Genomic DNA, 14,827 nt, shown 5'->3' with positions numbered 1-14,827 from the left:
TCTTTTTGTATCTAAAATAAAAAATCATCTATAAATAGTCTTATATTCATTAATTAAAATATCAAAATAAATATTACAATTGATTAATTTAAAATTCAAAATATTTTATAATAATTCAACCAATTAAAATTTCAAATAACTTATTCTTTTATCCAACAATTTTTTTTTTTAATTTCAACAAAACAATTTTTTTTTAAATTCAATAAAATTCTCAAGGGAAAGGATAGAGAATGAGAGAATAATGACATAAAGTGTAGGAAAATAGTTGTCATATTATTTGTCCGCTTTCTATCCTTTCTTAATTCTCAAATAACCCAATATCAAACAAGCTCTAAAGGATTAAAACTCATTTATAATTATTTTCTTTTACAGAATGCAAAAATTATAAAAAAAAATGGTAAAAATCCATAAAAATCATTACAGATGTTAACACATAACACCTCCACACGGCAAATAAATTTAAGGACTAGAATTAGTTGACATGTAAATTCAAGAAGTTTGTTTAGAAAAGTAAGAAATTCAATAATTTACCATTGATGCGATGATGATTAATTGAGATACATTAACTTACATAACAAATTTATAAATTAAATTGCTATATCAACTTGTTGGAAACACTTGAACATTAGTAAAACAATATGAGTGCTTAAAATATATATTATTAAAACTTGTTAACATAGTGTAGAGTTTGGCATTAAACATATATAGTAGTTGAAATCAAAATCAAACTAAATGGAATTGCAATGTTTTGACCCTAATTGATTAGGGCAAAGGTGCCGTGCGTTTCATTTCAACAGATTGAATATCTATGGCGAATCCTTTCCCTTTGTTCTTCCAAACATCTGCATGCGGATCCACAGGTTTCGCCAATTCGATCTTCTCCCTCGACTCTTTAAGCCCATCAGTCGATATGTTGTATTTACCATCCCTCTCCGTCACCAGTTCCGACTTCACCTTGTCCGGTGACATCATCAGGGCTGGCGCCCCTAATGGTAGCCTATCACCTAATTAATAAAATTCAACCAAAACTTATATTAAAATGCATAATCAAGAACCAACGACTTATAGCGACGGTTTAATAAAAACTTATCGACGAAATTACTTTACCGACACATATCTTCCGTCGGTAAAGTTTTCTTTTTTGAAAACATACCTCGATCAGTTTGCCAAGTGCACCAAAACTTTCCATAACTTTGGGCAATATCTTGAAGCTTAGAAAGCATCTCTGGGACACGTGGATTCACCCACATTCCAGATTTTATCTGTGGAAATTCAGTCATATATATATATATATATATAATAAAAAATTATAAAACGTCGGTAAAAGTAAATAGTAATTACAAACCTCATCAGCATGAGAGTGCCATAGCTTCTGTTCTTCTGGCGAAAGAGTGTCAAACACCTTATCCGACACTATATATTCCACCCCTTTTTCAAAAAAGTTTGTAAAACAAGAACACTTTGATTTTAGATTAATAGATTTGATATGATTGAATAAATGAGGCTCTTTTATATATGTATACCGATAAGGCGAGCATTTTGTTCGTCGGAATCGTAGACGGCGCACTGGAGGAATTCGTCGTTAACACGCGAAAGGTAGTGGTGGGTGACGATTTGGCGGCTCATATCGTGGCTGTATGCGGCGAAGGTGCAGGCGTGTTGGCTAATCTGATTGACCGGTTTTAACGATTGCATCATCGATGCGCTCTTGTCCAGCACACTCTTTCCGGTACCCATCGGCTTGCCCGGCGGTACCGATCCGTCTCCCGGAGGCATTGGTCCCGGCGTTTGGTCACTTGATGCCATTCTTTTCACTTTTATTTTCTTTGGATCTGATCTGATCTAGAGGAGCTTATAGAGGTGGTGAAGGAGACTTGGGAAGGTGACACGTAGGTATGTATTTCCAGCTGACGTGTCTCACTCTCCTCGTACTGTGCCAGATTTATGTGGGAAGGTGACACGTAGGTATGTATTTCCCACTGACGTGTCTCCCTCTCCTTATACTGCTCCAGATTTATGCGCTTTGATCTCAATATATAGATGCCCTATTTTAATAGGCTAATATAAAAACAGTTTCATTTAAGTTTTAGATGATATAATATTATGAAAAATAAGTTAAATAGACATATTATATCTATAATGCTATTTATGATCAAATGTTTATACTTCAATTCAAATTATAATAAACTCAACAAGTAACAGTTTTAACAGGAACTCATGAAACTCGATTCATCAATATGATCAATGGCTGCGGATTGAGATATCTTCTGCGATCTCAGTGATGTTTTCACAGGAATCGCTAACTTCTGATCGCATGATTGTTTTTGAATTCATGTTTTGGCTTTCGCTGAAGCGTCGAATATCTCTTATAGCACTGAATCTTAGATCGTCCGTGTAAGAATGCTGTTCTTGGTTTATGTCTGGAATATCCATCTGACCTTCGAGCATACTCGTCACCTCGGACATTGTAGGCCTCGATGATGGAGATCCATTTGTGCACAATATAGCTACTTTAATCACCCTTTCGACTTCTTCCTTGTTAACTTCAGACCCAAGTTTCTCATCAATAAGATCAACAATGTTCCCATTTTGTATGACATGAATGGCCTGTATATAATAAGATCAATATTTGTCTAATACACTATATATGAACTCTTTGATTGAGGAGTAAATGAAAAGGGAAATGATTTCATACCCATTCTATTAGGCACAAAAAAGTGTTGTCACTAGCCATAAAACTGTTGTTGCTCTTTCCGTGGACGATTTCAAGAAGCACGACTCCATAGCTGTAGACATCTGCCTTGTATGACAAGTGACCCCAAAGGGCGTACTCTGGTGCCATATAACCTCTGTAAATCAATAGCACAAAGAAGTGAAGCAGTAAGATAGAAGATAGAGATAGGTAGAAGATAAAATAGATAAGTAAATAGAAGAAATTCCTTGGAGAATCGAGTGCCTAGGGGTTATAATGTTAAAGTGAGACTCTTTTTCATAAATCCATCATGGAAAAATCAACCCAGTACAAGTAATTTATGACATGTAACAGTGTCTATACCAAAGTAAGACTATTTTAGTTGATAATTTGAATGATGAAGAAGTTGTGTTACCTGGTTCCAGCAACTTGAGTGCTGACATGGGTCTTATCTTCTTCTTCAAGTCTAGCCAATCCAAAGTCTGAGATCTTGGGATTTAAGTTTCTATCAAGCAGGATATTGGTGGCTTTAATGTCTCTATGAACGATCTTCAGTCTCGACTCATCGTGTAAGAATGCTAGACCTTTAGCAATTCCAATACAGATATTAAGCCTCATTGGCCAATCAAGTACAGCACCATCACCTGGATATTAACAAAAGTACAAGTCAGGGTTTCATGATTTTCAAAAACATGCAAAAATATACACAAATTTGTATATTACCAAAGAGAACCCGAGCAAGGCTGTTATTCTCCATGAACTCATAGACTAAAAGCAATTGATCCCCTTCAATACAACATCCATGAAGCTTAACAAGATTTGGATGTTGCAAGCAGGAAATCAAACCAATCTCATTCAAGAATTCACGATTTCCTTGCCTTGAAACAGATGATAATTGCTTCACAGCAACGGCAGTGCCATCAGGCAGTTGACCCTGCATGCATCCTCAATTCATCAGGTGTTCTAACCGAATTTACTTGTGATGTCATAGAAATTAATTTTATTTTATATTGAGTTGGGACCTTGTAAACAGGACCAAAACCACCTTCCCCGATCTTGTTTTCTAATTCAAAGTTATTGGTAGCTGCTCTAATTTGTTTAAGGGTAAATGTACTTATTTGAGCGTGTATACCTTCCATGCCTGTCAAAAGAAGAAAGACGGGATCATTCAGATTTCTAGCTCATTTCAGGCAAAAAGAAATCAGTAGTAAAGCTTCTCACCATTTCTACACCTTTTTCCACCCTTCAAGTAATATTTCCAGAAAAGGATAGAGAGTAAAAACAGAATAAAGAAGATTGTCACACTGCCAATGATAATGTAGATATGAACTCCCTTCTTTCTGTCTGAGCATGTCTTAAAATCTGCTCGACAACCAAATTCCAAGACATGAATATCAGTACGAGAAATAATCCTGTTTGATCTTCCTTTTAAAAAGACTTGGGAAAAAGAAAGTGGTATGATTTGAATCGTTAGATTGAAGAGTTGACAGTTGATGGGGTGGTTTATACATCAAACAAGACCTAAGAGCACAGAATATTATAGGCTACAGTTATCACAATTTTAATCAAGCAATTTTACTCTAGAACATGTATTTCCGGAAAAGTGAGATACTTACTAGGAACCACAGAGATAGCTGATATTAAAGGGCCATAAACTCCTCTATTAGGAATTCTAGTAGTTCCTTTTCCAGCCCAAGAAAAGCGTATCTGCAAAGTGTTATCTTTAACAGTGGCATTGAAATGTATGATCAATGGCTTCAGAGCTCCACCTGCCTCATCTTCGATATTAAAATTCTTTTTAACTTGTGTATCCTGAGAAAAGACACGGTGGAATACTGTTAACATATTGAAAAATCTTAAGTTATTCATTGAGATTCAAACATAACTCATTACCTGAATATAAATATCAAACATCCGCTTCCCAAGGCTGCTGGATGTGTTGTCGTTTGTGAAAAATATTTCTGCAAAGTGCAGACTAACAGTGTATCCCCCATTTTCTAAGCAATAGCCAAAGTAAGTGAGAGCAATGGGGCTTAAGCGTGCTGTAGAATATAATTCAGATAAATTTGTCGATTTTACAGCTTTTACATAACGTGTGTTTTGAACATCATTATCATCCATGAAGTCTCCAGTGCTACTGAGGCCCCAATAACTTCTCGAGCTTGTGAAATATTTTGCTGTACCACCTTCAACAACTGCATCTCCTTCATAGGAAACCTTCCTAGAATTTTCCTTGACAACTAAATCATCTCCACCACAATTAACATGAAATGAACATTCATCTGCAGAAGAAAACAAGTTAAAGCTCTTTTACACACTATCACGACAGTAGAGAATCTCAAAACTACTTGAAATAGATAATGTGATTCAATACTCACATTTCGGGCACTTAAAATTTTTTGTACATGGAAGAGTACTTTGTCTGTCAAAAATACATTAAAGCTGATGAGAACTTCATCAATATACGGAGAAAGAAGAAAATAATTTGCTTTCCAGTTTGACTTACAGAGCATTTTCCATAGAAGAGCTTCTGTACAGATTTATGTTTAAATTCCTAGCAAAACAGAAAAAGGAATAATGCTAAATATTAAATAATTTGATGTTGTTTAGTTAAAAGCCTTGAGAGGTGTTCTAACAAGTTTTTCCGACAAGCAGGGTCTTCAGGGTTTTGCAACGAGAAGTTGTTATAGGATAAATCTCTGCAAGGAATTCCCACATTAGCTGGTTCTTTAATAACAATAGTGTATGTGTGGAACTTAGGAATATAAAGGAAACAGGAAATCTGAAAAACCGGCTTGTGTAATTATTGATAGTTGGAGGGTGACTAGAAACTTAAGCATGACATCTAATTAATGTTCTTGAATCTGTATAGTATTATGGAATTGAAGAGATCCTATTCCTTGGAACACAACATATTATTATTTCAAAAGGGACTCCTCCACAAACCACTCATACTCTGCTTAGAAAAAAGATCCAAAAGAGATATCATATGTTTAATTAGGAATAAAAGGACACACAAGCCTCTGAACTTTGAAAAGGTAACACATGATATTGACAAGATCAATAGGCATTTTAAGTTGTAGTATTTCAATCTCCAGCAGAGAATTATCAGTCTGTCAATCCTACTACTAGACTAATTGGAATGTGTGTAAAAGCTAGATAGCGTACAAGTCAGATATTAGGACGTTCCAGAAATATTGAGTGAGAGGAACATACATACTCATTCCATCCTTCAACATTGAGCCAGATATTTCTCCACTCAGCATGTTGCCAGTTAGGAACCTATGTCACGTAACATCAAACACTTAACATGATGTACGACGGACATTATGATTGTAAATCAATTCACTTTGTCATTTTTTAGAAGCAAATGCGTGGATGGAGGGGAATTCTATATTTGTGAAAGGGCAAGAGATTAAAAGTAATAAAGTTTACTTTCATACTCACACAAGTTTGAGATACTTGGCACGTAAAACACTCGGAATTTTGCCTACTAATTTGTTGAAACTGACATCCCTGTACAAAGTATTAAGAAAATTAGTTCAATAGCAGAAATGAGTTCATAGACTCCAAGCATCAAATATAACCATTAAAAAACTAGACTTGTTATAAAAAGTACTACACTTTTAGCCCCTCCAGGAGAAAGGCTGTTGGAAAGGGGCTATCATTTTCAACTTTTTTTAAACATGATGAGAAGGGGAAGAAATAATTACTAAGAAGCAATCACGACAATCTCATTGACTACAAGTCATCCATTAGTCGGTTAAAAAGAAAAATTAAAAAGAGCAAACTTGTCACAACAATCTCACTGACTCCAAGTTCTACTATCAACATGGAGTAGAAACCATCAATATTAGTCATGTTTCAAACTCATAATCATACTAATTTTTTCCTTCTTCATTAACTGAATGTGTAACACTGCTTCGTTATTGCAAGGAACAGGGGGTGTTGACGAACAGAGCCAATCAAATAGCTGAATTTTCTAATTTGCTCCTCAAAATCATTAGTTATCAATTTTAAACAAGATTATCATGTTCAACCCTGACTGCCTTTATAAGTGCTATTGGCTCGAGCTTGATTTAATCCCACCACATCTTTTTCACTTTTATTATGAGTGAATCAAGATCTAGTCTGGATTCTACTGATTATATATTGTTTCATGGTTTCCTCTGTTAATTCCCTTCCATAGTTCTCCCAAAAGACCTAAGGACGAACCTCATAAAGCTTTATTCGCACAAGAAAACTGTGATAAAGAGAACAATCATTCCTCTCACATAGGATGATCTTCATACACTTGTACATAAATTTTTTATGTCAAATGTACAATAAAATATGACAACTGACTTTAATTATATCCTGTTTGAGACCCTGGCCATTTATTTTTGGAAAGTTATTTAGCAAATTAGTCAACGGATCAACCACAAAGCTAACATATATAACACTTCTCATTGAGTTTGAAAGCCTTACAATGTGTAGAGTTCGTTGAATTTCCAAATATATTGTGGTATCTCTTCCGAAAGGTTACAATTCCGTAGAACCCTACATCCAAGTAATAAGTTAAAGAAAGTAACATGAGGAGTTGTACAGAAACATTTAGTTCTATAACCACTACAACATACAAACTATTTAGACCGGTGGTGTTGCTTAGATCTGGGAATGCTTGAGCTTTCCCTTGGACGTTAGCTATCCTCCTGATTAGGCAAATGACATAGACACCCTTGTTCTATGAGAAACATATATAAAAGGACAGACTTGAGAGAAACAAGATAATCAACAAAATAATATCTGGAACTCACAAATCAGTTAACATAGTCAGCTGGGATATGTCAATTGGTATGGGTCCTTCCAATCCGCTTCCCATGATTTCACTTCATTAAGGAAATTAAAGTTGAAGGACCTTGTTAGGGTTTCGAATGAAAGAGATGAGGATAAGAGTGTAATTGACTCAAGAATTGAGATGAGATACTTCAGGAGATTAGGTGGACAAGAGAGACGTGACCAAACTGTTCTTTTCATATTATTCCATTATCTATTGACTACATTGTCTTATACTACTATTCTAACCAACTAACTAAACCTACTAACGAGCATATAAACTATCTCTAACCATACACGTGACAGACCTCCTCAAATGAGAAATGAAATTTCGTTACTTCTTGAAATACCACAAAAGGCAGAAGGATCTTACAGTCTCATGAGCTGTTTCCAATTTAGTATAAAATTAGGAATTTTCCCACTGAAGTTGTTGTCATTTATTCTACTGCAATACACAAGTGATAATGAAAAGTTTGTATCAGTGAAGTTAACCAACAAACAAAAAAATAAGTGAAATGGAGTCTTACAAATCAGTTAAATTTATCAGCTTGGCAAAAGAAGTTGGCAGCTCTCCACTTAGTCGATTTGAAGAAAGCAGCCTGAAGTTCCAAAGTACAAGAATGCCAAACAAGTTAAATATCCGTGCATCGTGAAATATTTTATTTGGGTAATGCCCATGAGTCAACAGTAACAAAGTAATACTCTCACAAATTTTTCAAGCTATGTAGACTCCCAAACTCTGTGGGAACACTGCCTGAAAACTGGTTAGCTTCAAGATTCCTGATTAGTTACAAAGTAGATATCAGATTTGCTTCAACATCTCTTAGAATGCATGAAGATCAAGAGGACACCACAGTAGTCATTTTCTAAGTTGGCTTCTTCAACAAAATTGAACACTTACAGATATGTGAGAGTAGAAATATTTCCCAGGTGCTTTGGAATTTTCCCTGACAGACGGTTTGCTAGAACAGAGCTGCACAATGGTTTCATATATGATCGTCTAATTACCTTATTACATATTTGGTGCAAGGAAGGAAAAAGAAAACTGACATGGACTTTAATTTCATGGAAGCCCATTCAGGAGGAAATGTACCACCAAGGTAGTTGTACGCAAAGTCACTATGAATCAGGAGAAAACACAGGAAAATTAAGGTCGGGCATGTACTAAACATGTGTGAAACTAGCACCAACAATCATTAAATGGTACTTGAAGCCTTACACTTCTTGGAGATATGGAAGATTAGCCATTTCAGGAGGAAGGATACCAGGTAGATTGTGACCCTTTAGAACACTGCATTTAGTAGCAGAAGAAAGTTGTTGAAGATAATAGATACTACTATGTAACAATATACTGTTTTCTTTGTAACTTTAGGCAAAGGGGAACCTGAGATGGCAAGATAATTTTTTTTTTGTAAATCCTGAACCATATGTATATAAATCACATCTCTTCCCACTTAAACAATGGCATTTATATTGATTTGAAAATTGTTTCATTACAATTGAAACAAGGACAGCATCCTCATATAAAGCCAGGGCTCACAACTGGAATTGATAGCAGATTGCAGTTCACCCAAAAGAGAAGATTATAAAGTAAAAAATAAAGGAGAATCTAGCAAAGAATTATTAGTTACTATTCAGCCCTACATAATTTAGAAATTCTCATTTGAGCCTATTAATGAACAAGCCAGGGGTTCTCATGGTGAGTTCCATTAACTTATATATTTTTTTAAAGAAAAATAGAAGCAAACTAGTCCATCTAAAGATATTGGCACCCTCTAGCCAGCCCTTTGCCATTACGCGGATCTGGTGGATATTCACCATCTCCAACATTTTCTCCTGTTTGCACTGAGCCCACAAAAGTTAGACTAAAAATACTGTAAATTGGCTAACATCTACAATTTGCGTGTAGGTGTAACCTTATTATATAAGAACACATATCTATCAATCATGGACTAGTATATCAAAATGCATAAGATAACACCACAGCAATGTCATCTCTGATAATTTAGTTGATTCTGTTATTGAAAAAAGGAACATTCTAACTACACAAATTAAGTACATCTAATTTCCAACAAAAAACTGAGATTATTTGTTATTTTCTTCCAGGGTTGGTTTTAGTTGCATTTTAAGATTAAGTAGTTTGAATGGATTTTGGATTCAACTGTAATAAATACACTCTCAAAATGATCTTTTTTGTTTCCAAACAGTGCAATTTCCATCCAAAGAGCTTGTCCAGTGTAACAAACTGGGTGAATTTAATAAAAGAAACAAATACTATCTAGTAAAACTTCCAAATAACAAGATGAACCTGTACCTACATCCGAACAATATGACAATAGGAACTATTCTCCAAGTTGCATTTGCATTCGACTATGCTCTCAGATCCAAGTGGTTCCTGTCGTGTTGTCCCAACCATTTCAACTTGGCACGAATTACTGTCGAACTTCCAATATTTTGAACCCATGGCAGAAATAATTGTGCGGAGGGTATCAACTATATGACAGGCATTACAAACAAGTTTAGAGGATAGTCAATATCCATAAGCTGATAAACTTAGACAAATAATGCATTCATAGTACATCACTAGTAGCTTAATTTGTCTACCTCTAATGATGACTACCCAAGAAGTAAAACAATAAAATTTGTGCACTGGAACAAAAAATGAAAAAGAAAAGCTAGAATTGCAACGAAAAGAAACATTAATTTTCATAGATACCATAATCAGTTCAGATTTCAAACATTGGGTATAGAAGCCTATTGTTTATTTCAGCTTAGTGGGGGGTAAAAGCAGATATTAGTGATTGAAATGGATAATCCGATTAGCTGCTCACCTTGTTCTTGGGGCAACTTGGACTGCGCAAACCTCTGGAGCCAGCAGCAGCAGCTTAGTGCGAAAATCAGGAATAAAACAGCTTTTTTCCTTGGAAGCATCTTAATTACTTTCAGTAGGCGAAGAAGATGAAATACTGGGTGTTGGAAGAAGAAACGTAGATTGGATGGAAGGAGGAGGAGGGGGTAGAGTAGATCATACACAACTGTTGATCTGGAAATGATAGATCCTCTGAAAGCATATATGTGTTGTAATTGAAATGAAATGGGATGGGATGAACAATGGCGGCTGTAGTGAGCTGTAAGACTGACTAGCTAGCTAATCCATTCTTTGATAGTCTTCTTCCATAACTTGCCAAAACCAACTATTTTGGCCGCTCATTGTTTATGGCTTCTTAAGTCTTAACACAGAGACAGACAGATATAGCTAAATTACTGTTTTCTTTTTCACGTCGAAACAAAACCACTCCACGTTTCAAAATTATTCAATTTTTTTTTAAATGACCCACAATAACTTATTTCATTTGTTGATTTTTAAAAAAAAAATTACAATCCTGATTTTTTTTTTTTTTTTGAATGGAAATGCATGTGATTTGAGTTTTAATTAGTTGAATTATAATTTTTTTATTTTAAATTTTAATAAAATAAACATCAATCATGCTCTAATTTAGATATTTGTAAAAGAAAGATAATCGGTTTTCTTCAAATGTTTTAAATATTTCATTGTTATAGTTGTTTATCACATTTGAATTACTCCAGAGCTTTTATAAAAATTTAAAATGAGAAAATTATCTTTGATGGCACCGCACTCACGTATAACATATATTGGAGGCGAATTATCATGAATGAGCAAACTAAGTTGTTATGTCACAAATGGAATATCCCATATTAGAAAGTCATTAAAACTTCTTTGTTTAAGATGCGATAAATCATCTAGTTGATTGTTTGTTAGAGGTATTTGATTCTCATTTGTTTTAAATGGTTATCCTTTTTTTTATTATTATTTGGTTGTGTTTATTCCGTTTAAATTATGGCAAACATATCAACATTAGCCTATAACATATAATCAATCATCTTCTAGAGACATTTACTTTCAATAACATAAATGAGTCTTAAATATTGTCTAAGATCTATTTAAATGGTAATTTTTCAATAAAATTTATAATTATGAAATATTTGTTTTTGTCAAAAGTGTATAATCTAAATGTGAAAGATGATTTTAGCAAAAATATATTAAAAATAAATTGTGAATGATGAAAATATATTTTTAAATAAAACCTAGTTACACACATATTCCAATTTTTATTATTTATATCAGATTTCAAATCATTACCCAAATCCAAAAATTGTTTTCAAATGGTCCTAACTGATTTGGTTTATACTTAAGTTTGGAGATTTCCTTTCTAAAAATGGTAAATCACTTGCTACTTCAAGCTTTATTAAACATAACTAATAAAATTAAGATTGTGATTTAAGGGTTGAAAAATGATTTTATTTTTGTAAAACTTCCTTTTTGTTATCAAATCATTTTCAACATTAATTTCACTCTTATAAATATACTTAAATATCAAGTTCATCCAATTTGTAAACATTAACATTTATTTGCTAAACACTTAAAATTCCGCCATACTAAACAATTTTATGCAATTATTCTAATGTGTAAATTAAGTTAGCCCATCAAATTCAACTTTCATTCTTCTCCAATCTTTCAAGTTACATCATACTACTTTTCTCTATAGATAGCTCCTAGACATGAAAATTTATTCATTGGGCAACTACGTCTAGTTCATTTTCAATGCGAAGAATTTCGTCCCACACCCTTCAAAAAAGATCCACTCTTTGTGATTTCGCGAAGTGGCTTGTCCGTAAATCGAATCATGTTATAAACCCACGCTCCGGATATAGCCCCTACAATAGTCGACACGATATACACCCATAAACTCTTGTAATTGTTCGACACAATTGCTGGTCCCAAACTCCTTGCAGGATTCATCGATGCCCCTGAGATTTGCCTGCACCAAAATAACAAGCTTAGGATTCATTCATTGGCATTCAAGTCTTTTGAAAAATAACTATTTAAGTCATTGATTAGTACCCTTGTGGGCCTTGTGGTTACTTACTTACTTTCCCATGTTATTTTTTTTTATGAAAAACTTATTAAAAGGTTATAATTTGTAATTTTGTGAAAAAATGAATAAAATAAGAAAATTTTGAAAAAAAAAAATAGAGTGTGGGGTAGGAAAACTTACCCAGCAAACATTACATTAAGTAAGACAGTAGCTCCGACAGCAAGGCCGGCAAGTTCTCCGATCTGCATCATTAATTATTCAACAATAAAAAAAACAATAATTTAAAAACATCAATTCTTCATATGCTAACGTAAACAAGGTCAACATTCATAATAATAATAATAATAAAAATAATTTGATTTCTTTATTGAGAAAAAATGGAGATCATTGAATTTTCTACACTAAAGATAAGATCTACCATCTCTTTGTTTCAATTCAACATAAAAAAAACACTGACCGCTCGGTTGTCGGTGGCGACGCCGGAGATAACAAACATCAAATAGAACGTAATTATGAATTCCAACACAAACGTTTGTAAATTAGACCCCGTCGGAAGTGTTCCGGCGAAGTGATCTTGATGACCACTAAAGATCAACCGGAGAGTCCCTGATGCCAGAATTGATCCCAAAACCTGAGCTGATACGTACGCCGGTACCTAATGAAAAACCCGTCAATATTCATTCCGGCGCCGGCGAGAAAAAAAGAAAATTTGTGTTTTTGAAAGACCTGTTTCCATGGGAATCTCTTGCAAGAGGCAAAAGCAATAGTGACGGCGGGATTGAAATGGGCGCCGGAGATATGACCGACGGAGTAAACTAAAACCATAACAGCAAGTCCCCATACAATTGCTACACCGGGGAAAGTAACCGCCTTTCCACTCGCCGAGTTAACCACGACCGACCCACATCCGGCGAATATCAAGAAATATGTTCCCACTGCCTCTGCAATCAACTGTGAAACATATTGGAATGAAAAACCCTGAATTCAATTCAATTCATTTATGGGTAATTACTAATTAGATGGTGTTTAAAGTGATTAGTTAAGTACCTTTTGAAGGAAAGGAATTGATAAAAAACTATCAGGAGATGGGAAATTATTATTAGTTTCGACATCTTTCACGTTCATTGATACTTCATGGTTTCCATTTGCAATCTCAGCCATGATTTACAGTAGAGAGAGAAAGTGAGATGATGATAGAGGGGAAGATGAAGAAGAAGGAAGAGGGGGTTTGATTTTGGTTGAATGGATCATGTTGGATTTATACATTAAGAAAGAAGAGACTTTGATTTTGATTAGTGGGTTAAAGATTTGATCTTTTACTTTTAAAAAAAATTAAATATACTATTTCAAGAAAGTTATGTTTTTTATATATGAAATGGTTAAAAGTTAAAATCTAAGTTATTTTTGTTAGTTAATATAATTAGATATTTTTGGATCATTCTATAGATTGTAGTAGTATGACTTTTTATAATTTCATTTAGCATTTTTTGTATGATGATACAAATTAAATAATATAATAAAATTTATTACTTTATTTTGTATAGATTTTTGTTTTCTTTTCTAAATTATTATAATTTTTTTTTATGAACATTAAGTTGTTTTTGTCTAAATTATAATATAGATAAAAGGATTCAAAAATAATAAAATGTAACTAATTGATGTAATATTTTTATATTGGCATATTATAGCTAGGATGTTGATGTTGATTAATATTAAATTGTGGCACCCTTTCCATGCGATTATTATTTTTTTTAACGAGTAAAACTAAGTTATTAGAATAGTGTAGTTAAAAAGTATGATGTTTTTTTTATTTACTAAATTAGCATGATTCAGATATTTTTATAATATTTTTCTTAGTGGAAATTAATCCCCAAAAAAATAGATTTGTATGTACATATATATTGGGACTTTTTTACCTAATACAATAATGGAAATAGATGATACAAAACTTTAAGAAAAATTGATAAATTAATTAATTATCAATCTTACTCAAATTCACACCATAAAATATTTATGGTGGGTAAATCAATAAAAACATAAAAAAATTGAGTGGGTAAATCAATCAAAAACACACACACAAAAAAAATGGTGGGTAAATCAATCAAAAACATAAAAAGATATTTGATAGGTAAATCAATCAATACATACAAAAAAAAAATATTCCTGTGGGTAAATAAATCAATACACAATAAAAAATATTTCGGTGGATAGATCAATCAAAACAAAAAAAATATAATTGGTGGGTATTAATCAATACATACCAAAAATATTTCGTAGGTATTAATCAATACAAAAAAAAATATATATTTTGATGGTATTAATCAATACACACAAAATAATATTTGATGGGTATTGCCTTTATATACCATCCCGAACAAGGTTTTATTGACCATTGATGATCGAATACAAATCGATTTGTAAA

General features: G+C 33.3%; 3 protein-coding genes across 6 annotated transcripts; all 3 read right to left on the bottom strand.

Moving 5' to 3' along the window:
• Window positions 1-762: 762 nt before the first annotated feature.
• On the bottom strand, window positions 763-1,806 carry LOC124929893 (oil body-associated protein 2B-like). The gene is made up of 4 exons (XM_047470274.1): window positions 1,524-1,806; window positions 1,346-1,428; window positions 1,154-1,262; window positions 763-1,004 (listed from the first exon to the last, which is right to left on the bottom strand). The coding sequence occupies exons 1-4, from the start codon at window positions 1,804-1,806 to the stop codon at window positions 763-765; spliced, it is 717 nt and encodes a 238-aa protein (XP_047326230.1).
• Window positions 1,807-2,220: 414 nt separating this feature from the next.
• LOC124929341 (probable LRR receptor-like serine/threonine-protein kinase RFK1) lies at window positions 2,221-10,707 on the bottom strand. Of its 4 annotated transcripts, XM_047469676.1 has the most exons (24): window positions 10,339-10,707; window positions 9,826-10,000; window positions 8,727-8,798; window positions 8,558-8,626; window positions 8,409-8,480; window positions 8,216-8,287; window positions 8,035-8,106; window positions 7,881-7,952; window positions 7,489-7,560; window positions 7,312-7,383; window positions 7,160-7,231; window positions 6,140-6,208; window positions 5,909-5,974; window positions 5,329-5,391; window positions 5,199-5,246; window positions 5,071-5,114; window positions 4,586-4,974; window positions 4,309-4,504; window positions 3,914-4,054; window positions 3,715-3,833; window positions 3,416-3,626; window positions 3,108-3,336; window positions 2,696-2,849; window positions 2,221-2,607 (listed from the first exon to the last, which is right to left on the bottom strand). In XM_047469676.1, exons 1-24 carry the CDS (start codon window positions 10,436-10,438, stop codon window positions 2,242-2,244), a joined length of 3,015 nt encoding a protein of 1,004 aa, XP_047325632.1. In that variant the 5' UTR covers window positions 10,439-10,707; the 3' UTR covers window positions 2,221-2,241. The 4 variants fall into 4 exon arrangements, with proteins under 4 accessions (XP_047325632.1, XP_047325633.1, XP_047325634.1 ...); XM_047469677.1 differs by lacking the exon at window positions 5,329-5,391; XM_047469678.1 differs by lacking the exon at window positions 10,339-10,707 and having other exon boundaries at window positions 9,822-9,959.
• A 1,298-nt stretch (window positions 10,708-12,005) lies between these two features.
• LOC124931062 (aquaporin NIP1-1-like) lies at window positions 12,006-13,631 on the bottom strand. The gene is made up of 5 exons (XM_047471451.1): window positions 13,453-13,631; window positions 13,132-13,356; window positions 12,863-13,060; window positions 12,586-12,647; window positions 12,006-12,348 (listed from the first exon to the last, which is right to left on the bottom strand). The coding sequence occupies exons 1-5, from the start codon at window positions 13,564-13,566 to the stop codon at window positions 12,129-12,131; spliced, it is 819 nt and encodes a 272-aa protein (XP_047327407.1). The 5' UTR covers window positions 13,567-13,631; the 3' UTR covers window positions 12,006-12,128.
• Window positions 13,632-14,827: the final 1,196 nt, after the last annotated feature.

Source organism: Impatiens glandulifera, chromosome 3 (assembly GCF_907164915.1).
Source record: "Impatiens glandulifera chromosome 3, dImpGla2.1, whole genome shotgun sequence".
Taxonomy (NCBI): domain Eukaryota; kingdom Viridiplantae; phylum Streptophyta; class Magnoliopsida; order Ericales; family Balsaminaceae; genus Impatiens; species Impatiens glandulifera.
The sequence above is the reverse complement of the archived record's forward strand: the minus strand, read 5'-3'. Positions and strand labels throughout refer to the sequence as shown.